General features: G+C 35.3%; 2 protein-coding genes and 1 non-coding gene across 5 annotated transcripts; 2 read left to right on the top strand and 1 right to left on the bottom strand.

Moving 5' to 3' along the window:
* Positions 1 to 721: 721 nt before the first annotated feature.
* On the bottom strand, positions 722 to 10,956 carry aadat (aminoadipate aminotransferase). Of its 2 annotated transcripts, none has more exons than XM_052602817.1 (14): positions 10,872 to 10,956; positions 9,498 to 9,578; positions 9,247 to 9,415; positions 8,058 to 8,190; positions 6,237 to 6,311; positions 5,761 to 5,970; positions 4,884 to 4,949; positions 4,632 to 4,714; positions 3,317 to 3,413; positions 2,836 to 2,897; positions 2,634 to 2,698; positions 2,137 to 2,243; positions 1,876 to 1,977; positions 722 to 1,576 (listed from the first exon to the last, which is right to left on the bottom strand). In XM_052602817.1, the coding sequence occupies exons 2-14, from the start codon at positions 9,562 to 9,564 to the stop codon at positions 1,535 to 1,537; spliced, it is 1,278 nt and encodes a 425-aa protein (XP_052458777.1). In that variant the 5' UTR covers positions 9,565 to 9,578; positions 10,872 to 10,956; the 3' UTR covers positions 722 to 1,534. The 2 variants fall into 2 exon arrangements, with proteins under 2 accessions (XP_052458777.1, XP_052458778.1); XM_052602818.1 differs by lacking the exon at positions 10,872 to 10,956 and adding an exon at positions 10,601 to 10,776.
* A 1,019-nt stretch (positions 10,957 to 11,975) lies between these two features.
* ino80b (INO80 complex subunit B) lies at positions 11,976 to 16,114 on the top strand. Of its 2 annotated transcripts, none has more exons than XM_052602821.1 (5): positions 11,976 to 12,347; positions 12,532 to 12,730; positions 13,607 to 13,758; positions 13,856 to 14,028; positions 14,938 to 16,114. In XM_052602821.1, exons 1-5 carry the CDS (start codon positions 12,305 to 12,307, stop codon positions 15,400 to 15,402), a joined length of 1,032 nt encoding a protein of 343 aa, XP_052458781.1. In that variant the 5' UTR covers positions 11,976 to 12,304; the 3' UTR covers positions 15,403 to 16,114. The 2 variants fall into 2 exon arrangements, with proteins under 2 accessions (XP_052458781.1, XP_052458782.1); XM_052602822.1 differs by having other exon boundaries at positions 11,984 to 12,269.
* Positions 16,115 to 21,586: 5,472 nt separating this feature from the next.
* On the top strand, positions 21,587 to 21,799 carry LOC128017950 (small nucleolar RNA U3). Its single transcript, XR_008184641.1, has one exon. It is a non-coding gene; the product is annotated as a small nucleolar RNA U3 (small nucleolar RNA).
* The last annotated feature ends 3,450 nt before the right edge of the window (positions 21,800 to 25,249 follow it).

Raw genomic sequence — 25,249 nt, 5'->3', positions numbered from 1 at the left:
GCCATTGTTTTTTTTTTTTTACATGGTTTACAACCACGTAAAGGCAAGCTAATGTGTATCCATTTATCTCTCCACTTTTGTCACTCCAGTTCCAGTTTAAGGATTAACTGCCCTTGTTGGTCAAATTTAAACCTGAGGCACTTTGACCATTTGTCATAACCAGCGTGTTACACTAATAAAACCCCAAGAAACTCACGTACACGCTATTAATCTGGCTTCGTAAGCACTTATGAGTGAAGAGTTTATGCATAATCACACCAAGATTTATCACAGCTGTCCAAGTGTGTGTGTGCGAGCCCTTCATAAGCACTTTCTTTCCCTGAGTGGTGTACACAAGGAGTCTGTTGTGTCACAGAAACACCACACAGTGTGAAATCCAGAGATCCAGTGAATGCATTCAAAGGTTAAGAGCTTACATTCTGCTTTGTTCAAATCCACAAGTTCCCTACTGAAAAACGTTTAAACAATGCAATGGGATTTTATGCAATTAAAGAGCTAGTCCGTCCTAAAATGATATTTCCAAGAATGCTGGCTACCAAAACCATTCCGGCTCTCGTTCACTTTCTTACTAGTATTCGGTTGTCTATAATATGAAAGTCAATGCGACCCAAAAACATTTGGTTGCCAACATTCTTCAGAATTTTCATTTTTTGGGTAGATGATCCCATAAAATAAGGAAAAGATCACAAAACTGAGTGAGAATCAGCACTACATACAATAATAGAGCTAATTTATTTATTTATTCAACCATTTTGTGTCTAAAACGACCAACATGCACTATGACACACAAGTCTGATGGACTACATTCGTAAATATGGGTTAATAAGTATCAAATGGGTGACCCGCATGGACTGTTGTCAGATTTCTGGCAAGCAGAAGTAAACTTGCAGGGTAAACTTCTGGTGTATATGGAAGACCATTGCAAATACAATTTTTCTTTACCATTTGCTCAAACAGTGAGAGAAAAAAAAAAATCAACTGTTGCATTCCCACAACTTTTCATAATATGAAAAAACTGATCATTAGAGTCATTAGAGTCCATTAGTCTACTGCAACGTACCAATACAGATACAACTCGTTTGTGTTCAGGGGTGCATTTCCCAAAACCACAGTTGCTAACCTGTTAGGAACTTAGTTGGTTGGCAATGGGAAATTGCATTGCAACCAACAAAGTATGTTTTTGGGAAACGCATCCCAGAACGGCTCGAGTTACTAGCAGCTAACTAGTCATTATTAAGAAATTCACAAATCAACGGCTTTAACCTTCACAATTCACCATTAAAGATTTATAAAGTAAAAGACTATTGCAATAAAAAAACATTCACCTGACCGTGGGCTTCTTCTGGTTAAACATTTTACACATTAAACCAGTTTTAAAACCACACAGGACATCAGAAAGTTGTCAGTTTCACGTTTGTTCATCTGTACGATCTGAAAGGTGGAAATAAAAGTGGGACATTGTGTATATGTGGCATGCGACAGCCGCATTTAATAGATTTCAGCATCTTGATTCCTCTTCCTGGGAATCAGCCGCTCACATGGCTTCCTTGATGAGATCAGCGAGTCTCCTAAAAGCCTTCGGATGAGGAGGAAAGAGCCATAAATGACAAAGAAAGGCCTTATTCTGAAGCACAGATGAATATCAGATATACTATTAGTAGGCATTGTATCAAACGCTGTATATTCAGTAGGCAGCAACATGATATCCTGACGATCCGGTTTCCAAAAGATTACTGTTTTCAGCATTGATAGTAATCAGAAATGTGTCTTGAGCAGCAAATCAGCATATCTGAATGATTTCTGAAGGATCGTGTGACACTGAAGACCTTGCTGTGCATGAGAATATACACAAATATATTTGTGAATGTGTTGTACCTCATCGATCTGTTGAGGAGTGGAGAGAGAAAAGGCGGCTCTAACGTACGGACACGGATCTGAGCTGTTGATGTTGAAAACTCCTCCAGGAACCAGAAGAACCTACAAACAAACACAGTTAACCTGACAGGGACCGGAGATCATTATTCAGATTATTCCCTTTGATCAACACCTGATGACCCAGAACCGAGGCTTCAGGGGAAACTAAAGTCAGGCAAGATGTAAACTGTATTACACAGATGTGTGTGTGTGTGTGTGAACCTCTTTCTCTAACGCTCTCTCCATTATCAGCTGCTGCGTGTCTTTAATGCCCTTGAGTTTAATCCACAGGAACATGCCGGCCATGGGAGGATGCCATTCAGCTACATCTACAAAACACACAGGAGAGAAAGCCATCCCAGATGTAGATGAGTTTGTTTCTTCATCAGATGTGGAGAAATGTAGCATTGCATCACTGCAGTGAATGGGTGCCGTCAGAATGAGAGTCCAAACAGCTGATAAAAACATCACAATAATCCACATCACTCCAGTTCATCAGTTAATGTGAAGTGAAAGCCTCTCATTCTGACGGCACCCATTCACTGCAGAGCATCCACTGGTGAGCAAGTGATGCAATGCTACATTTCTCCAAATCTGATGAAGAAACAAACTCATCTACATCTGGGATGACCTGAGGGTACCTTCCCAGCATTTCTCATTTTTGGGTGAACTGCTGCTTTAAATACTAGACTAGAGTCAGTAATAGATGCGAGTCAAACCTTTGAGCCATTTGTCTGCGGAGGAGAGCATGCTGTTCCTCTGAGATCTGTAAAAGTCAATCACCCTGAGGAAGAGCCCAAACAAATGTCAGCCATATGCACATCTCAACAACGACTGAATTATACTAAGCACAGAACCCTGTGGTAATTTCTAAAACGACACACAATTATTTGACTGATTTGTTAAAATCATAAATCTCACCCGTCAATGTGCTTGAGAAAACCACCTGGACCCCAGTTATGAAGCAGCTGCGAGACCATGAGCTGAAAACACCAAGAGAGAGGAGAAAAACAAACATTTCTGAAACTTTGAGTATCATTATTTATTCAGTTATTGTACTTCAGCTTCAGTTTGATTCAGATGCTAGAGACACAATGTGTGTCTGTGAATCTTTTCCTCGCTGATCTCTTCTCCTGAGATTCACGCTTGTGAGAAAAATCAAAGTTCAAATTCATCTGCTCTCCGCTGGGAGCCGAAACATGCGTCCTGTACAAACACACCTCCTCCTGCTCATAAGAGCCTGTCCCACACGCAGACACACATCTCTGTGCTTTTACTGCACGTGTTTAGCAGCTGTGCATTAAAACCAGAACACAAGGCCTGTGATTCAGGGATTACAGCTGGAACGAGGAAGAGCGGATTCAGGACAGGAGAGTGAATGAGCGATGAATGAGACGTCGACCTGTGTGAAGGTGCTGGTGTGCATCGTGGAGGCCTGGATGTGCAGCACCACTCGCTCCACCAGAGGCTTCGGTCCGGTGACGAACCCTATCCGCAAGCTGTCAGGAAAAACACAAATCATTCAAGAAACACTCCAGCTAAAAAATAAAATAAAAAAATAAGTTTTATGAGTGATTTTATTTTTTGGTACAATATAACAACTATTGAATAAAATTATATTTAATTATAATTTACATAATAATTAATCTAAATAATAAATTATTTATAAATATATAGTTAATTCAAAATAAAAAAAATTATTGCATGTGTATATATATATATTATATATATATATATATATATATATATATATATATATATATATATATATATATATATATATAAATATAAATATAAATATATATAAATACATATTTATACACACACATATATATTTAATTATCTATATATAGATAATGTTATTAAATTATATTTATATATATATATAAATGATTAATATAAATAAAAATGACAATTTCTTAAAGTATAATGAAATAATTATATCTAATTATATTTAATATTGAATAAAATGATAATAATATATATATATATATATATATATATATATATATATATATATATATATATATATATATATATATATAAATGAATAATATATTAATATTATAAATTATATGTATTAATATAAATGATTAGTGATTATATAAATAAATAAATATATATGTTTAACATACCAATATACTGTATTCTGCATAACTGCATTGTGAATATCAATGATTTAATTTATTACACACACACACACACACACACACACACACACACACACACACATATATATATATATATATATATATATAGTTATTAAATTAGATATACATTTTTTGTACGTAGTTATTTGTCACATTTTAAATACCTACCATTAATACCTACAAATAATTCATACAGATCTATTTTAATAACTATTTTATATATATATATATATATATATACATATACACACACACACACATCATTCAGTCATACAGTGTACACAAATTATATTCAAATGTCATTTTCCAAAAAAATAATAATATATAAATAAAATGAAAGAAAACATTAGTATTACCATGGTTAAAAAGTGTGGTAATAACATAAGAGGACAGAAGTAACTGACAGGGTTTCTGGGGTATACCTCTGGTGTTTCCATACACTTCCCTTACACAAGACTTTCTCACTCCCTGAGGAAAACACAGGCTTTTCCACACTTTTCTCTTTGAGTCAATACCATGAGTGTGTCTCGTAACAAGAACAGCACTGTCCCGCTGACAAACACCCACCCCGACGACAGGATCTTAGAGAGGGAATCCGTTCGTAGGACGCGGCCGTCTACGTCCATGGACAGAAACGTCGGAGCCCACGGCTGGAGGACAGCAGAGCAACAGAAGAAGAGAGGATTACTGAGTGTTATCTTATCACAGCAGCAATTCAGAGGCTATCAGAGAGGTCACAGTATGACTACTGCTACATGATTATAAATCACACAATACAAACAGACGCCATGAATAAAGCGATTAATCAGAGGAACTTACTTTTTGGAACTGCAGGAAATAGTATGGGTCATCTTCAATGATAAGAAAATCATATTTCCTGGCAAGCTGCAAATTAAGAACACAATAGTAAGCACATGCGACATTAGTCAACTGCCATTGGTCGAGAAAAACTAACAGCCCCGCCCCTAAACTCACGCTATTGGTTGAGAATAAACAGCAATATTTACACTTTAAATACAAACTTTAATAGTTGTCTTTTTTTTTTACATTAAACATGTAAAAATAATATTAAAAACAATATAGTAGATTAGTAAACTATTACTAGAATAGTAAATTAATATTTTTAATTAGATTTCATTTGTATATTTTCATTTTAGTTTAGTATTATTTATATAATTGCATATCAAATATTAATATTTTTAATTCATTATACTTTCAGTTTTCTTTATCATATATATATATATTATATACACATACACACATACATGAGTATAGTATACACTAATATTTTAGTTTAGGTTTTATTTTAAGATTTTAGTTTAAGTAATACGTTTTGTGCTTTTGTAATCTTTTTCATTTTGGGGATTAAGTTTTCTATATAGTTTTAATTTATTTTTAGGAATTTTTGTACATCAACTTTATTTCAGTTAGTTGTCAAAGCAACATTTCTAATTTTCATTAACAATTTTTATTATTATTATTTATTTTTGTATTTTATTTCACCTTTGTTTCAATTGGCAACAACTGAAATAAAGCTGAATATTTTATGTATATATATTTAGTATAATATTATATATATTTTTTAAATAACATAATAGAAAGAGCAAGTAAATGTCACACAAAACATCTGAATACACTGGTAAGGTTGTGCAGGGAGCATTTAGGCCAGATGTACGTTGTGTGCAACTCTGCTTGCCTCATAGACTTCCTGTTTCCTCTCATGGGTCATGGACGCTCCAGTGGGATTGCCTCCGTTCGGGATGGTGTACAGGACTCTCGGGATGCTGCTTCCTGGTTTCTGTGCCTCTGCGGGGTCCCACTGCCCCAGAATCTTCCTCAGGTCTGCAGGGATCATCCCGTGATGATCGCTCGGCACGTTAATGAGGTTACAGCCCAGCGGCTGCAGCTGGTGATCAAAGAGTTAATGTTTACATTTAATGGGTCGAGAGAGAGATAGAGAGAGAGAGAGAGAGAGAGAGAGAGAGAGGGAGAGGGAGAGGGAGAGAGAGAGAGCGAGAGAGAGAGAGAGAGAGAGAGAGGGAGAGGGAGAGAGAGCGAGAGAGAGAGAGAGAGAGAGAGAGAGAGAGAGGGAGAGGGAGAGAGGGAGAGAGAGAGAGAGAGAAAGAGAGATCACAAGTAAATTATAAAACATGGTGAAAATGTGTTGCGTACGGCCGCCAGCGTTCCTGAGTATGTGGGAGCGTCGAGGAGGACGTTGTCTCCAGAACTGACCAGCATCTCAAAAATCTGATGAACAGAGGGAAAGAGAAAATGACCATGTGATATGATCTTCAATTATGGCACATATTTCTATATTAATATCACTAATAATATCAAGCACTAATAATATTCTCAGTTTATCAGGAACTTTATGCTCTTCTTATGTATCCACAAAAACATATTATTATATTATTAGCATATTACATATGTTATTTTAGTACCATTGAGATGTAGTTTTTGGTATATATTTATTTATTTTTACATTTTCTGCGTAAGTTAAAGTTGTAGTATTTTTGGGTGGGTTGTCATTTTTTCATAGATTTTGTTCATTTTATTTCAGCTGTAGTTATTTTAGTACATCAAGTTGAATGGAAACTAAATGAAACCAAACTTCAGTTCATGTTTATAATGCTAAATTCTCGCGTTACAAACATTCAGAGTAACAAGATCATTTATTAGGGACAGTGTTCTTTTAGTGTCATTATCAGTGTTGGGGAAAGTTACTTTTAAAAGTAATGCTTTATAATAATGCGTTACTCCCTAAAAAAGTAACTAATTACGTTACTTAGTTTTTATGGAAAGTAACGAATTATGCTACTTTTGCGTGACGTTCACGTTACTTTTTAAATATAAGCAGGGCTTGATTATTTTTAATAAAAGAAGTTATATTTATAAAAATATAAAAACCTTTCACACCAAAAAGTGTTATGAATAAACCTCAGACTGAAGGAAAAGTAAATTCACGTCTGCACAGATCGCAGGAGAAGCGCACAACGCCTCTGTACTTCCCATTTCTCCCAATATGGGGACAGGAGACTTGTCAGTCAATAAATGGGAAAACAAAGTAACGTAACTGGTGTTACGTAAAAAAAAAATGTACATTTTCTTGTAAATTAAAAAGTAACGCGTTACTTTACTAGTTACTTGAAAAAAGTAATTGATTAATTTGCGTTACTTGTAATGCATTACCCCAAACACTGGAGACTGTTCTTATATTTTTATAGCTATCATAGTTTTTAATTCATACTTTACTTTTTTTTTTTAAGTTCTAGTAATTTTGTGTATTTGTTTCATGTCTATTTTGTGTTTTTATTAAATTTATTCCAGTTTTAGTTATTTCAGTACACCAACTCAAACTTAATTAAAATGAGAAATGGTGCCTCGGAGTAAAGTTAAAATAAAACATTTAAAATAATGTTTATTTTAAATTTAGTAAAAAAAAATTGTTAATACATTTACATTTATGGTATTGTGTGTCTTTTAGTATAATTTATATACTATTACAGTATTTTTAAATATATAAACGGGATTAGTTTTTACACTTTATATTTTCATTTTAGCTCTTTTTTGGAAGCTTTTATCTACATAAATGTAATTTATTTTATTTTAGTTTTTTGTCATTTCAGTGTGTCAAATTCAACCTATTTTAGTAAGTCGTTAATTAGTCAGTTATTTAGTCAGTTTTAACTGTTAAGTTAATTTTCAAATTATTTCACATTTATAAAAACAATGTTTTTTTATGGTTTCAGTTTACACTTATGCATGTGAGAAATAATTTTATCCACATCCACAACCCATTACGTTTGCGTTTCTACTGCAATGCTCTACTGTTTGCGCTACAGTTAATTATAATTACCCTGAATAGGGATGCATATGTATATTATATTAGGTGACCATATTATTATTAGCCACAAGTAGCACTTTAGATCCATCTGATTAGTTCCAGATTGTAAAGGGATGATCTGATGTGAGATGTTAACGGTGTGGGTGTACTTTGCAGAGCCCCTCCTGACTGCCGGTGGTGACACACATCTCCATCTGTCCTCTCTCCGGACTGAAGCCGGCGGTGGGAGGATTGTGGAGGCTTTTCTGAAGATCCTTCATCCACGAGAGCAGCTCAGGAATACTGCGAACACATGGACACGCATACAAGCCATCTAGTGTTGACGATACTTCTTAAAGGGGTCATATGATGCTTTTTTAAAGTTCATTATTAGGTGTATTTGGTGTAACAATGTTGACATGCTTTAATGTCCAAAAAACACGTTATATTTCAAATACTGTGAATTAAAGTAGGTCCTCTAGGCTCCGCCTCTCTCAAACGCGTCGTTTTCTACAAAGTCTACGTCACTATGTGGGAAGATTTACATAATAGCCCAATCGCGAGTCGATGGTAAAAGTTGCTTTCCATGGGGGGCAAATACACGTTTTATGGCGGTTAATTAGCATTTTAGGGAATAAATATCATGTTCTTGTGGTCACTTAAACCAGCGGACATGAAAAACAAACTGTAAAAGTATCCCAAAACTGCAGACTTGGCAACACTGGACCGCTCCTGTATTTGCGCAAGCGCTCTGTGAATATAAACAGCATCAAAGATTTCTATGTCCAATGTGTTTACGCAGCGTTGAGCACTGTAGCCAATCACAGACATGTTTGTTGAGCACATGAATGCAACAGCCAATCACACGCATCTGCACTGAATCATTGCGTTACCAACAAAAAAACCCCCAAACAAACAAAGTATGAACACTAATAAGATTCATTGTGGCGTATAGACCATTTTAGTATTAAATATTTTATAGACTTATTTTATAGAAACTTATTATCAGAGCTGGGTAGTGACTTATTACATGTAATCAGGATCTAAAAATTAGGTACTTCTCATTAGATTATATTACATTTTAAAATCTTCATAATCACACTTGCTTTTTTATTGATTACATGATAAGATATTATTCAAACAATCGCAATAAATTATTCCGAATTTATTGAGTCTCCCAAATTCTTCTTTTTTCATCTTTTAAATGTTCCTTTCTGAAATAGCCTACTGTTTATATACACTTCCAGTTCTGTGGACATCACACAGAGATCAGTAGGCTGTAGTTCAGGTGTTTCAACATTGCTTCATCTACTGATGATGAACACATGCATTATCAAGCCAGTGTGTGTTGTGTGGTACCCGTATGAGCCGGAGTACTGTAGCGCTCTCTTCATCAGCGGCTCGTCCAGCACCAGCGCATCTCCTCCCTTCACTTTAATGGTAGCCGACTGGAACGGGAAGGTGTTGGGATTGGGAGCTCCTCCGGCCAGAGAGATCAGAGACGGAGGAGATCGCTGCTGAAGCTCCGCTGGACCACAACGACGCCACAAATCAGGCCACACCGCGGGTTACAAACAGTAAAATAATAAAACTGTATAAATCAGACTCACTCAGTATGCGAATAGGAGACGGTCTTCTCGCCGCGCTCACAGCTGTCAGAAAGCGAGCGTAATTCATGCTTCTGATGGGACCTAGGTGGAGAACATTTTATAAATTAGACATTAGAAATTGTGATTTTCATTTCTTTACGTCTGTATTACAGGGTTTGTTATACAGGAATGCAAGTTTGAAAATTCAGAATTTGGAAGCAATAAAAAAAAAAAAACTAATTAATTTAGAAGTTTTGAAACGCTGTAAAAAGCCCAAAGATCTTTGTTAGATATTAAATGGTTCCAAATTAAACTAAAAGTATTATTTAGATTTACTGGATTGAATGATATGAGCGTAACAGTAATTAATCACTTAGAAATTGTATTTGTAAAAGCCTAATAATGTGTCCCTCATTAGATAGAAATTGGGTCTAAATTATGATATAAACTCCAGAAAAAGAGAACAATGTTATGCAGCACATATTCATGAATAGAAAAGGCAGAGAAAAGTGATTGTAATCTTTGTAATCTTTTAATGGTGTCATGATGATAATAAAAGAAAGTAAACTATCACTGCAGTCGCTTAGAAATAACAAAAATCCCATTAAAAAATCTATATGGATATGTAGATTGGTTCCAAATGATGACAAACTCCAATATACATATATGATTAATATTTTGCAATCGCAATTCCTTTAATCCAAGTCCTTTAAATGATATTATCCAGATTTAATGGATTGAATAGTATAAATAGAAGAAACTGAAGCAATGCAATCAATTAGAAAGAAGTTAAAGGCCAATTAAAGAATCCTTGAAAGATAGGAATTGATTCCAGATAAAAAAAAAAAAAAATGTAATAAAAATAAAAAAGAGAGAAAATGGGAATGTTGCACATATTCATAAACAGACAAAGTAAAGCGATTTATTGTGCAACAGAAGGCATTCAAGGAACATAAATTTGCTAATCTAAAAAAATACTGAGCCCTATTCTTGCTGATGAAAAGTTTAACCATGAGCTTTTACATTGTGGCCCATCAAAAAAGTATATGTTGCACACATTCTTATGTAAACAAGCAAATAAACGTGATTAAGAAAAAAAAAACGATTATGAAAGTTTGGCTCACTTAAAACAGAAGTGGTGTGCAGCAGGTTTTTCTAATTCTATTCTGTGTTGAAATCGTTATGTTGACAGCTCGTTATGAGTGAAACCATAGCACGTGTGAATGGAAAACATAAGTGAATGTTCTGCCGCCTGGAGTTCATCTCAACTCAGACATGCGTCAACCCACGCAAATTATCATTCATATACTACAATACACAACACGAATCATCCAAAGAAATTCAAACTTTGCAAAACGAGGCGATAAAGCCTAACCTCTAAAGAACATTACTGACCCGTAACTTCCCGTACCGCAGATTGCCTGGCGCAATGCTTTCTGGGCCGTGTAGTTTTCTTTCTTTAGCGTGCGAAAACTGAATCCTACTTTGGACTATATTTATATTTAATTTATATTCGCTAAAAGCGTATTCGTTTACGTTTATTAATTACAGATGTACTTAAGATGCAAATGAACACCAACCCTTGACGCTTACCCGGTAATCACAAACGATTCTGATTGGTCCAGCCCTCAGCAGCGCAGAGAAAAGTAACAGCGAAAACGTGACATCGACACTATCTTTAAATTTAGTGTTTAGCAGATGCTTTTATCCAAAGCTACTTACAAATGAGGTCAATAGAAGCAATCAAAACCAACAAAAGGGCAATAATATGAAAGTGCTGTGACAAGTCTTAGTTGGTCTGACGCAGTACACGTAGCAAGGTTTATTTTTTCGTTTTTATAATAAATAAAAATAAAACAAGTAGAACAGAAAAAGAATAGGGAAAACTAGTGTTAGAGAGTCTTTTTAAATAATAATAAAAATAAAACAATTCAAAAGAATGTAAAAAGAACAAAGAATGGTTAGTGTTAGTGGTAGGGATGCACGATATTGGATTTTGGCCGATATTCGATATGCCGATATTTTCAAAATAATTTTGGCCGATGCCGATACCGATATCGATATATATACAAATATATACTGATATATTTAAACTTTAATTTTACTGAAGAGAAATCCATGTATCTCTTCTGTACTGATTCTACCATAAATTTATTATTTTACAAATGTAGACAGACATTCACATCTGAAAAACAGGTCAATTATTTCACTTGGAGAATATCGGTTTGGCTCATCGGCAGAAATATTCATATCGGCCGATACCGATAATGGTCATTTTAAGCTTTTATCGGCCGATACCGATATTGTGCCGATATTATCGTGCATCCCTAGTTAGTGGGACATTTTTATAATAAATAATAACATATAATTTACAATGAGTAACAACTATTTGGTTTTTTATTCTATTTATTCATTGAATAACAATATAGAAACATTATTTAAGAAAGAAATAACGTATTAATGAAAACCCCGACAACTCCATGTGATGCGAACTACATTACCCACAATGCTCTGCCGCGAGGAAGCACATTTTGTAAACAATGCTAGAAAGCTAAGGGAGTAAAATAGAGACATTAACGGGAGGCTTTTCCATATTAGTAGTGTGTCATAGTTTATATTTTATTTTAATACAGGAGGTATAATTCTTTCAATAGTAGGTTTAGTTCATTAACAGAACTGTTTTATTCCGTTAATGGGCGGTTTGCACAGGAATTAGCATGTTAGCGTTCATCTGATGATCTGTGCTCTGCAGTTGAAGAAAAAGTCATATATGTATTCGACATGCTTATTGAGGTGATTAATTAAGGTCAAGCTCTTTTTTCGTGTCAATGGGGAAACGGAAAGAAATGATTCACCCCAGATTTCTCGCTGGTAAGAGTAGAAATGCGTTAGAATTTAGTTTTATTCACCCACGTGTCTCTTTGTGTGTTAAAACCGTATTCCCTAACATTCGCGGATGTAAAACCGTATTCCCTAACATTCGCGGATGACTTTGAGTTATTTAATTCCGTTTTTCTCATATGAAATGTGTGGTTGTTGATGTTTTTTTCTGCAGGGAGCGGGGATGATTATAACCTGCACAAGAAGAAACACAAGAAGCATAAGAAGCACAAGAAGAAGCACCATCATCACCGTGAAGACGGCCACAGTGTGTCCTCCGAGGCGCTGGAGTCAGACTCAGGGATGCTGCTGCTCAAACCTCCTCAGCTCAAGCTCAAGATCAAACTGGGAGGACAGACTCTGGGCACCAAGAGGTCCGGCACTCTGCCTGTTTCTGACTGAGACTTCTGAACATCAGCTTTCGTATTCCTAATGATCTTCACTGAGAAGAAAACGATTTTCTAAATGGTTATGATCAATATTGGCAGAAACAATCTACTACACGTCATCTTATTTATAATTCAGACTTTTTTTGAGCAAATAAAAAGGCCTTTTATTGTAAATGTACAAACGTCCATCTTAAGCTCCTGCTTTTCTGTACTGATTTATATAGTAAACATATAAATAACTTTAATATTTGTATATAATATTTCAAGATGAACACTTGCTAGACTGAAGCAGCTTAGGTTCCCTTGGTTATCCAGACATCGTTATCCAAAATCACGTTCAAATGTGAGCATATAACTTCAAATAACTTAAAAATGGACTTCACGTGTAAAAAGATGCTCCTAAAATCACTTTTGCATTGAAAACCTCCCTTTATTTATTTCGTTTATTAAAAAAAAAACCTGTGTGCATTGAAAGCATCATCTAATTTGGTAAGAAATAAATTAGATTGAGACTTGTAAACATGAGCATCATTTGATATCAATTAATGCACAGTACAACGATTCACAGGTGTCATTTTCTTACTGAAATAATGGAGTGAAAACCAGAACCAATCTCTTATACACTGTAGATAATAATGCAACCGGTCAAATTAAATGCATTGAATGAATAGTTCAACTCAAAAAAATAACACATATTCAACATTCAACAGTGCAGTTTGGAAGAAAACTGCAGAGTAGATGATGACGGTGTTTGTTTTTGGGTGAACTGTTTGAAATGCATGCTCTGGTCTAAAGATCAAGACATCTGAGTGTTTGAACCCTGCATGAGGCGATCTGATCAAGTGTAATGTCTTGTTTCAGTGTACCCACGTTCACAGTGATCCCGGACTCTCTGCGCTCAGTGTCGCCTGTGAATGTGGAGAGCGATGATGATGAAGACCATGACGAAGACGACTCTGATGACGACGTGCCGTCAGAGGGAGTTCCTATTGAGCAGTACAGAGCCTGGCTGGGTGACTGCAGCACTTGGATATAGCCAACACACACATGTTTCAGTGAGTAGCAGCCGGTGTTAATGTGCATGAGTGTGTTTGTGTTGGTCATACCCAGATGAAGACAGTAACCTGGACCCGTCTCCTGTGCCCGACCTGGACACGGACTCGCTGCTGGGAGGCCCGATGGATGATGAGGAGCGCTGGCTGGACGCGCTGGAGAAAGGAGAGCTGGATGATAACGGAGAGCTGAAGAAAGAGATCGACGAGTCTCTGCTCACAGCCAGACAGGTGTCATAGAAAACACACACACTATCAAACACCACACAGCCTTAACTATACAAAAACTCCTCAAAACCTCCAAATGGAGATGTGCAAACCTCAGCATAACCAGACATGATGCAGGGTTATTGTTGTTAACTTTAAAGGTGAAATAACAGAAGATGGAAAAACGTAAATGTTACTTCGGTTATTTTTATTTCTAATTTTCATCTGAAGCATTAAGATAACTAACTGGAAAAACTGAAAGTATAAAAGCAAATTCAAATTATTAAAGCCGTAATAGTTTATTAATATTATTAAAGTAACACCAACATAATGCATCAGTTCTACAGTACCGTTCAAAAGTTGGGTGTAAATGCATTGTTTTCGTTTTTTTTAAAGAGATTATTGCTTTTATTCAGCAAAGACACATTAAAATGGTCCAAAATGACAGTAAAACATTTATAATGATAAAAGATTTCTATTTTAAATACATGCTGTTCTTTTGAACTTCTATTCATCAAAGAATCCTGAAAATTAAAATGTATCAGTTTCCACATAAATATGAAGCAGCATGACTGTTTTCAACATTGATAGTATTCGGAAATGTTTCTTGAGCAGCAAATCATTATATTAGAGTGATTTCTGAAGATCATGTGACACTGAAGACTGGAGTTATGATGCTGAAAATACAGCTTTGATCACAGGAATAAATTAGAGTTTAATAAATATTCACATAGAAAACAGTTATGTTAAATTGTAATAATATTTCATTATTTTACTGTACCTTGATTTTTTTTTGTAAAATAAATGTAGCCTTGTTGAGCAGAAGAAACAGTCCTTGTAGGTTTTATCTCCCTCAATATGATTTGATGAGCTAAAAATGTAAGTATTTGACATTTAACTGATCTGACCAAAGTTTCTTCTCCATGTAAACAGAAAGCGCTCTTACATAAGCAGCAGAGCCAGCCGTTACTGGAGCTCCCCATGGGATACAAAGAGAAGGAGCTGACGGCCGAGATGATGCAGAAGCGTGAGGAGCGCGCCCGAAAAAGACGCCTGCAGGCCGCCAAGAAGGCAGAGGAGAACAAGAACCAGACCATCGAGAGACTGACCAAGACCAGCAAGGCCAAGATCAAGAGCATGAGGGAGCGCAAGTCCAAGCAGGCGCAGCTGCCCATGGTGAGGTACAGCAGTAACGCTCAGGGCGCCGCCGTCTCGTACCCCGCCGGGATCCCCGTCCCGACGCCCGCGGCCCCGCGACTGCCTCCTCCCGCTCCCGTGAGCTGCGGCGTGTCCGGATGCTCCAACCTGAAGAAATACTCCTGCTCCAAGACGGGGACGCCGCTGTGCAGCCTGCAGTGCTACAGGAAGAACCTGACGCTGGTGCAGGAAGTGGCTTGAAGAGGTCTGTGTCAAATAGTGTATTTAAAAATAGTTGGTCGATGCAATTATGTTGAACAAAGACAAAATTATTTGATTAATGAGTGTAAAATCATGCTGAAGTTGATTCATTTGATGAAACACAAGCAATAACACTTTACAGTACGGTCAAATTTTTTAATATTAGGTTTTCTGACCTAACAATGAAATTTTTTTACTGCTATTATTATTCAAACTTAATGTATAAATGCACACACACGTTGTTAACTCATTGTTAGTTTATTCATAACAAACTAATTAATATTAAATTACACATCATAAGCCATTTAAAATGTATTAGCAGTTAATAAGTGCTGTAGACATATTTTCAATTGTTAATTTATGATGTCTAATATGTTAACAAATTTAACCTACTGTAAAGTGTTACCCAGTCATTTTTAGTTTATTTTGTGTTTGATTCAATTCAATGTGACAATTAAGAATTGCAAATTATTTACAAAGGGATTCTTGAATAATGAGGATGAGTTTCTGTGTTAAATGGTTGATAAAACTACTGAATTTATTTCTACGTAAATCATTCTGTAAAAACATTGTTGCATTGAATTTGAGTAAAGAGATGTTTTGTAGCACGCTCATGCTTGCAATTAATTATGTAACAGACATATTGTTGAAACTACCCAGACTTAAGCCTTATTTTTGTAAAAAGACTGAAATAAAGAACAGTTGAAGTAAATCTGTGTTCATTTATTTGAAAAATGAGGCACATTTGTTGGTTGAACAATGTATTACAAAACTTGCCTTCATGAAATTACAAAAACATTTTCATTTCACAAAGTTCAGAAGTGTTGTTAAGGCTTTTGTTATAAATACTGCTTTAAAAAAAAATCTTTCACTTGTTCCAGCGAGGAGAAGTCACATTAAAACCATCATATCATGATCAGTTTTTTACTGCTACTTAAGTGTTCATGAGAAAGTCAGTTGTGCCTGTCAAATAAATCCTGCATAGTTTTAGGTATTAAAGTTGTCTTCTCGGTTCATTCGTTTATTGCTACAGGCATTGGGTAAAAGCCCACAAAAACATTAAAAACAATCGTTTTATTTCAAAGGTATATTTCAGCCAAAAATGAAAATGTACTCTCAGGTCATCCAAGATGTAGATGAGTTTGTTTCTTCATCATATTTGGAGAAATGTAGCATTATATCACTTGCTCAGCAATTGATCCTCTGCAGTGAATGGGTGCCGTCAGAATGAGATAAAAACATCACAATAATCCACATCACTCCAGTCCATCAGTTAAAACAAAAAAGCTGCGTGTTTGTAAAAAAAGCCAGAATCCCTAACAACACTTGCTCCAGTGAAGATGTGGTCTCGTCTGAATCAGGAGAGAAATATCAACAGATCAAGCACCGTTTACAAGGGAATCAGTCCAAAACAGATTTTGATGTGAGAGACTATCAAAGCTTAATGGACACTGACAGTCCGTTTGTTTTATGAAAAGATTACAGACAATTAACCAAATTAAGTTTAACGCTTAAAAAAACTGCAGAATAATTTGTTAATGTAAAAACTATTGTAAGTCTGGAGGTTTTTCAGGAAAATAATCAAATCAGTCTGGCCGAGCGTTTAATCACGAGCCCCAGAGGCACAGAGCAGAAACCTTCTCAGTCATCTCAAGCCAATTAAGTCTGTCTGTGAGTTTACCGGAGGTCAGTGGGCAGAAAAACTGAGCAACTGTCTGAGCTTTTCTCAGCTTTCATCCTCATATGTACCTCCGGGTTCAACTATTTTACTGCTGTAGATGACTACGGAGCAAAATATAAATTATGAGCCACACATTTGTTCATTTTATTCAGTTGAACTTCAAAAATTCCTTTTGGCTCGGTTTTAAAATTTCAAGCATTTTGACCTCAACTGTAGGGGAAAGATACAACATCTCACACTTACCTAACAGCTTAGATAGATTGTATCTAAAAACGAAAGCACATCAAACATCACCTCCACCTGCCTTCGGAAGATTTATACACTCTTCCCTTCAGGGCATGCAATTTCCCTCAGTTATTTCAGATAAACGGTCTAATTGCTTTAGTATGGAGGGGTGTTTGAGGAATAATCGTAAAAAGCTGCTGGGGAAAGAGTTTGGAATTTCTCTGGTCTGTCTCGGGAAGAAAACGACTGCGGGTTCCTCTTGGATGTCCTTTTAGGACAATCACTGTAAATATTCTGCACAACTGAAAGAACAGCTTCCAATCGTGGAACATAAAACAAGAGTGTTTGAAAAGCAGTTGTGAGAGAGAATATGAGTAAAACCAACCACAACACCAAGCTGCAACTTGACTTAACAGTTTAATTTGACTTTAATTCATTGTTAATTAATTGTTCTGCTTGACAGTCAAGTTGGCACGTATCTGCTAAACGAAATATTCAAACATAATGAAACTTGAAACACGTGAACAAAAGGACATTCTGGAGACCCACACCAAATTACATCCAATTCCACCCATAGGGGGTGCTACAACTGAAAAACTAGTGATGGAAGCTTTTGAAGTGCATATTAAAGGTGCCATCTGTAATGTTTGGCAAAAAAAATCAAGTCATACTCCACATTCCATACCAGATGGGGGCAGTATGCCTCAATAAAGTGAATTGGTCTACTCTAGAGTAACAAACGAGAAACGGCATAGTCTCTGTGCTCCGCCCCTACTTTCACAACAACACTACAGCCAAAGCCGAAACCTAACTGTGCGTTCACACCGCCGGCGTCTAGAGCGTAAAAAATCACTCTTGCCGCTCTGCTCACGACGCTGCAGAAAGATTTGTGAGCGCTCCGACACTCTAACATAGATCGAATGCTTATTTTGTATTTAAAGCGGCCGCAAAGCAAACAAACTTGTTGATCTGGTGCAGACTAACCACAAGGAGTTATAAGTTAACCTCATTAAAGGGGGGGTGAAATACTATTTCATGCATACTGAGTTTTTTACACTGTTAAAGAGTTGGATTCCCATGCTAAACATGGACAAAGTTTCAAAAATTAAGTTGTACGTTTGAATGAGTATTTCTGTTCCAAAAATACTCCTTCCGGTTTGTCACAAGTTTCGGAAAGTTTTTTTCGAGTATGGCTCTGTGTGACGTTAGATGGAGCGGAATTTCCTTATATGGGTCCTGAGGCACTTCTGCCGGAAGAGCGCGCGCTCCCGTATAGCAGAGCACTGAGAGCACAACAGACTTCACTGATCAGAGCGTCGCCAAATGTCACAAAAGGAGTGTGTTTTTGGTTGCCAGGGCAAGACAACCCTGCACAGATTACCAAAAAAAAAAAAACAGCATTAAGGGACCAGTGGATGGAGTTTATTTTTACAGAGCATCAACGGAGTTGTGCAAGTGTTTTTGTTTGTTCCATGCATTTCGAAGATGCTTGTTTTACAAACAAGGCCCAGTTTGACCCATTCTTTGTCTAGCTGTGCTTACCGATAAGAATTTCTGCACACTTACTGTACTAGAGGGACTATGTGGGACCAGGCCATGGATGATGAGTTTTCCCCCTTTTTTTCCCAGCATTTCCTATTGAATGGTGAACGACACCCAGCAATGCCTTTAACAAACCGTCTCTTTCAGGAGACGGCGGTGATGAACCACCGAGACGTTTGGGCTCTAGGTCACTGTGATTCAAAACAAAGAGAGCAATCGAGAAACATGCAATAATACCCAATATACAGTGGCCTCAAAAAGTATCTGGACATGTAAAATGTCTGAATGTCATTATTCGCAGAACTACCTTTTTTGAGTCAGCCCAGCTTCTTTTGCTAAAACCTACAACAGATAACTACGTTGATAAATAAGAACTAAGAAAATGAAATCAGCTTCATAAGGTTGAAATCAACAGCAGGTTTTATTTAAGTATTGCTTATATACAATTACAGACTGTAAAAATGACTTAAAGTTGTAAATAAACAAAGATTAATGGAATAGGTTTTTACCATTTACATTTCTTAATTCACTGTATTTCCTGCTGTAAATGACTGTAAAATAGCAATTTCTATGTTATTATTGTTTTATTTTTAGTCTAGTTTATTAATATTTTAAATGCATTTAATATTTGTTTTCATTTAAATGTGAAAGTTTTGGTCATTTTTTGTTATGAGCTAAATTATTTCTATTTAGCTTAATTTATTTTTATTTCAGTTTTATTAACTTTAGCACTCCATCTTAAACTTATTTTTATTTGTTAGTGGCCAAGGCAAACATCTCATTTGCGTAAAAAAACGGGACATTAATTTTTCAACATCACAATTTTAGGTTCCAATTTAGAAGAAAAGAAAAGTTTACTAACTGTTTTTTTTTTTTGTATGTAGTTTCTCAATTGATAAAAGCTGAAACTGCATAGACATAATAATTATACAACATTTTGGAAAACAGTGAATGATCTACTAGTCACTACTCACAAACACAATATTCCAGATAAGAAGACATTTGTTGTTTCTGTGGAAACATTGCAGTCTCTCACTTTTTGCTACAGACTACATTTCAGCACCACTAAGTAAGCAATAAATTATACAAGAGTAAGTACTGGGAAAAGCCAAAAATCCCAAAGCTTTGAAAACCAATCCTCTCCTTCAGTCCAGAAAAGCTCTGTTCTGTATTAAGCCAGTCATTGTTTTCTTCCCCATTTCTAAATTAAGCCACACTATTTCTGATGGTCAGCTCTTGGCAACCACATCAATAAATTCACTAAATATGGTGAATATAATTTTTTATGATGGCTGACTTTCCAAATTGGAAACAGAAAATCCTCTTAACAAATGAGAGAGGGCTGAAAATTTTCCACGAGGCTAAATGTGGGTCAGAAGAGAACACTCAAACGAAATAAACCAAACCAGCTCCAGTACATGTATCCATTTCATTAGATTTATATATTAATAGAACAAAAGTATAGACATGACGTAGGCTGTTTACATACATACTGAATACAAATGCATGCAGATTGACAGCGAACAACAAAACGAATTTTTTATAGCAAAGTAACTTGAAGATATCTAATTGGCATTCCAGTTATTATTAATAATAGTTGTAACTTGATGCATCAGAATCAGTTTCTCTCCCTCTATCTTCCTCCTTATTTTCGCGGATTTCGGTCTCGAAACCTGTTCCGGTTCCGTCTTTATAAACGAGTCCAAAATCTTGTTTTATTTATTTATAAAAATATATATATATATATATAGCCTATTTATTTACTTCTAAAAGCAGCCTGCCGTACGTTTATGTAAATATGCTTGTTTGTATGCCATATTTAATATTTATTTTACTTCAGTAAAAAATAAAATAAAATATTAATTCCAGTAAGTTCACACAGCCAAAACCTTAAAAAAATTGACTTTGGTGACATCTGGTGACATATAATGACATAAAAAAATATTAAAATGGTACGAAACAGAAGCTAGCAATCGCATGTTGTATGACTTAACTTTATTGAATCGAGTCTATTTGTGTGCGTGTGTGTGTGTGTGTGTGTGTGTTCAGGTTATTTGCTCTGTAACTCTCCTACAGATATAATTCATACAGCAGACCAAACACCTAGCAGTGGTTAAAACATGTAACTGCAGCTTGATTTCCATCCCGGAGCGATGCTTGAAGTTGCATGACAGGACTTACTTATCTGAAGCACCAACATATGAAATCAACATTTATTTGTTGTTCCCTCTACAATTCAGATTTACTTTTATGTATTAACCTTAGTGTACTTGGTTTAACACCCATGACAAATACAGCCTGCTCAGCACGAAAATGAAGGTTGACACCGAGCGAGGAGGATTGTGGGTAATGACAATATGTACATCTTAAGTTGTACACTACATGCTTTATTAAACGAAATAACATTTAGTTCAGTTACAGACTGCTTAAACATATGATAATGAATGTATAGTCACAAAAAGTTAAGGGCTGATGGATTTCAACACAAGATGATTAATCACCGCTACTTCACCCAATATTACTCAAGGCCCTTTTAACGTTATCAAATTAATCCGTTGACGCCTTAATAGACTGAAGCGCCGTTCTCTACATTGATAAGCGCGAGGAGATAACGAGGAGTTTGGCGCGTTGTAATTAGAGTCGCTTTAAAGTCGCCGCTGTGACGTCATTGCGCGCCACCGTCATTGAGTCTCATGTACGCGCTGACGGGCTCTCCGCGGAGCAACTTGAGAAATCAAGACTATACTTTCAGGGATCATTTCTATAGTTCTTAACTAGGAAATGTGTTTCGAAAGAGTTTTGTCTGCCAAACCACGATGATGAGTGAGAATGTGCTTCTCTGAGCGTGAATCGGGTAGTGAACCGTGATATAATCACAGGAAACTACTATTGATGAACGTTCATGATTCATTTTTGGATCAATGAGGAGAAGTGCATGATCCGAGTGGTTTTATATATACAGATGTAATAACAAGAGATTTTAATGAAATACTAATGAAGTAATTAAGTCAAGTATGTGTTTCAGGATTTATATGAATGTATGTCTAATAATAGCTGATACTTTAATAAGTTTAAAATGTCATTCATTTAAAGTCATAATCGTGGTTTTAGAAATACTTCAAATCTTCGAATTGTACATAAAAACAAGTGGAAATTTAATTATGACAAAAAGCTTTATTTATGTAAAATTATCTTTAATTCATATATCACTTTTAAAAGGACACGAAAACTCGGGTTTCCTTTAAAATAAATGTCATAAACACACATGAAAAGGCAGTTGTAAAAAAAGATACCACCAATTAATTTTCAGGCTTCAGGAATTTTTTTTTTATGTACCAAACTTTGTGTAAGGTTGATTCTCAACTGTATTATTAAAGATCTAACAAAAATATTTGATACACTATATTACTTTATGCAACACGTTTGTAAAATTTCCATTAACTCGTTTTCTCACTAAACACAGTGTTATCTATACAGTGAATAATCTGCATATTAGTGTGCTGTTGGGACAGTATGTTGAAACATTAAGTGTAATAACGGCCTAATTGGCCAGATTTACATGATAATTTCTAATATTTTATAATTATATATTGAAATTTTCCTATTCAATTTTTGTATCTCCCAAAATGCATAATAAACATGCTTTTAGTCCTGGTGTCGATACAGTTATATCGTAACGAATCCTCGAAATCACTTGCCCCTGGGAGTTTGATACCTGTTTCGAAACAAATAATTGATCACATACAAGTCATAAATGAGAGTTCACGCCCTCTTGTAATTACCATATTTTACGAGATTCTGACTTGTAAAAGCGTTCACGTCCTTGTAGAACTCGTCATTATAACTTGTGATCTGGGAGTACCACGTGACCACTGCAGGCTCTGTGTAGGTGTCGATAGTGTTGCTATCCAATGTGTCTATGTTGAAAAGCAATCATTCCTATTTCGAGAACGTGAACAGTTCGGAGTAGAACGTCATGTGCGTCATCTCGAAACTACACAGGTTGTAAGATGTAATTCTACGAGGATGTGAACGCTTTTTAAACGAAACCTTGACTGAACGCACCTTATACCATTAAACATATAGTTTCTGTTTAAAATATATTTCGCTAATATGTAGCTTTTGTGCGTTATTAATCAGGACTTGGCAAGCTAAGACCCAACTTGAAGAAACTAAATATCATTCTCCTTTTCGAATTATTCATATTAAGTTTTAAACTTGATTAAATTAATAAAAAATGAATCTACATTATAAAACTGACCCCTGTTTTAAACACTTGTTCATGGGTTCACCAGATCTACTATTGTCAACTTATATTTCGGCACATTTGGATAAACTGTGAGTTTATGTTTAAATGGTAAAAAAATAAAAAAAAAAATAAAAAAAATAAACAAAAATCAATTCTAAATGCAAACAATCATCTTTGGTGGCAAACTAATTGTTTCCATTGGCAATTTTTGGTTACACTTTCACTACATTTCTTTTTTTAATTCACAGTATTCTTTATTTTTTACAAGAATGGTGTTTTGAAGGAATATAAGACTCAAGGTACTTAGTTCACCTAAAATAAAAATTTGCATAACTTTACAACAGTCTGATGTTAGAAACATTTTAATAATTGATTATTTTTGTGTGTTTTTTTTTTATTTTTTTTTTTTTTTTTTATACAAACATGCAGCTTTTTGTTTCACAGGACATTAACTGATGGACTGGAGTTTTTTAAAATTATTGTTATGTTTTTTATCAGCTGTTTAGACTCTCATTCTGACGGCACCCATTCACTGCAGAGGATCCACTGTTGAGAAATTAATGCAAAGCAACATTTCTCCAAATCTGATGGAGAAACACACTCCACGTATTGGGAATTTTCGGCAAATTAATTTTTTTTTTAGTGAACTATATCTGTAAATAGTACAATCTACAGAGGGTTTTGGTGGTGGTTGCAGAAAGCAATACATTGTGCAGTTACAAACACCAGCCGAAAGGTTGTGCTGATGCTCAACTACATAACCAACACAAGTTTTCAGTCAAGAATGGTTATTACAAAGGTAACAGGCTTAATTTATTGTTGCTAATTTATTAGATTAAATAATATATACAGTAAAATATTATCTAACTGCGTGTTAGACCTTTGAAAGACAAGCAAACACAGATGTAGTGGTTCATTTATCACTTATAATGTGATCCTTATCACACTGAATCATTATATTTCAAATATCACTGTTATCTAGTGGCTTTAATGCTGACAAAATATTTATGAGCTCCATGTTTAGATGGTCTGTGCAAAGACCATCCCAGAGACAAATGAATTAGAGCATTTCAGAATAAATCAAACATGATACACAGTTAAGTATTTTGTATATTATTGATTCAAGTAAGATAAAGTTATCCAATATAGATTAGTTAATAACACTATTACAGGCTCAAGGCTTTATAAACACTATAAAGCCAAAGCCTCTGAGTGTCTAAAGCTCTTCTGAAAGGTTTATTATATCTGTAGATGCTGCTGAAGCCACCATCTAAACTTTTCTAGGAAGGATACCAGCAACAAGTGCTTTAGTCCAATCTTTAGTTCCCCGAAATGTCAGTAGGATTTCAAACAATGGAACACATTGACACATGTTGATTATACACTCAGTTTCAAAACGATTATGAGGATTATGATTGCAGTATATAAAAGCTGAGTCACTATGAAAACTCCAAAACTCTGAAACACTGTGTGACTTTTTGACATTTTTTGTGGAGAAGGTAAACAGGTTGAGACCTCAGATTTCGCAATCTGTCTGATATCATCGAGAGATCATGAAGCTCTGAAACATTGTGTAACATTTCAACCTCTTACTATTTTTGCATGTAAAGATGCCATTGAGCATTTGAGATCCTCTATATATGTCCATATGATGTTTTGCCAGCTCACGTTTTTTAAGCAGGCTGTACACATTGTTGGTTATGATGTGTTAAATTTTGTTAATCTAAATATGAGTACCACAATAGTTTCGGATGGCCTGAAATGTGTCTTTATAACACCTATTTTTTTATTGCATACTGAAACAGCCCTCTTAAAAGTTTTAGTTATATTTTAATGTCAATAGATGCTGGAAATTCTGTTGCTTTGATCTTACTAGAACTAAGCTCAGCTTTTGATTTAGTTGACTATAATTTATTATTTTATTGTTTAAAAAAACTGTGTTGTCTGAGAGGTATTGATTTTAATTGGTTCCAGAGTTTCTTAATGAACAGAAAATTATCTTGTACATACAGGACAATATACTTCCAGTGCTCCTGTTAACTAAAACGATTAAAAATGAATCGGTCATTTAGCTGAAATAAACTTATAATAGAAATAACAGATGAAAACAAACACTTTTTTCAATTCAAATAAGTTGACATACTTAAATT

The sequence above is a fragment of the Carassius gibelio genome, chromosome A7 (genome assembly GCF_023724105.1).
Source record: "Carassius gibelio isolate Cgi1373 ecotype wild population from Czech Republic chromosome A7, carGib1.2-hapl.c, whole genome shotgun sequence".
NCBI classification, from domain to species: Eukaryota; Metazoa; Chordata; class Actinopteri; order Cypriniformes; family Cyprinidae; genus Carassius; species Carassius gibelio.
The sequence above is the reverse complement of the archived record's forward strand: the minus strand, read 5'-3'. Positions and strand labels throughout refer to the sequence as shown.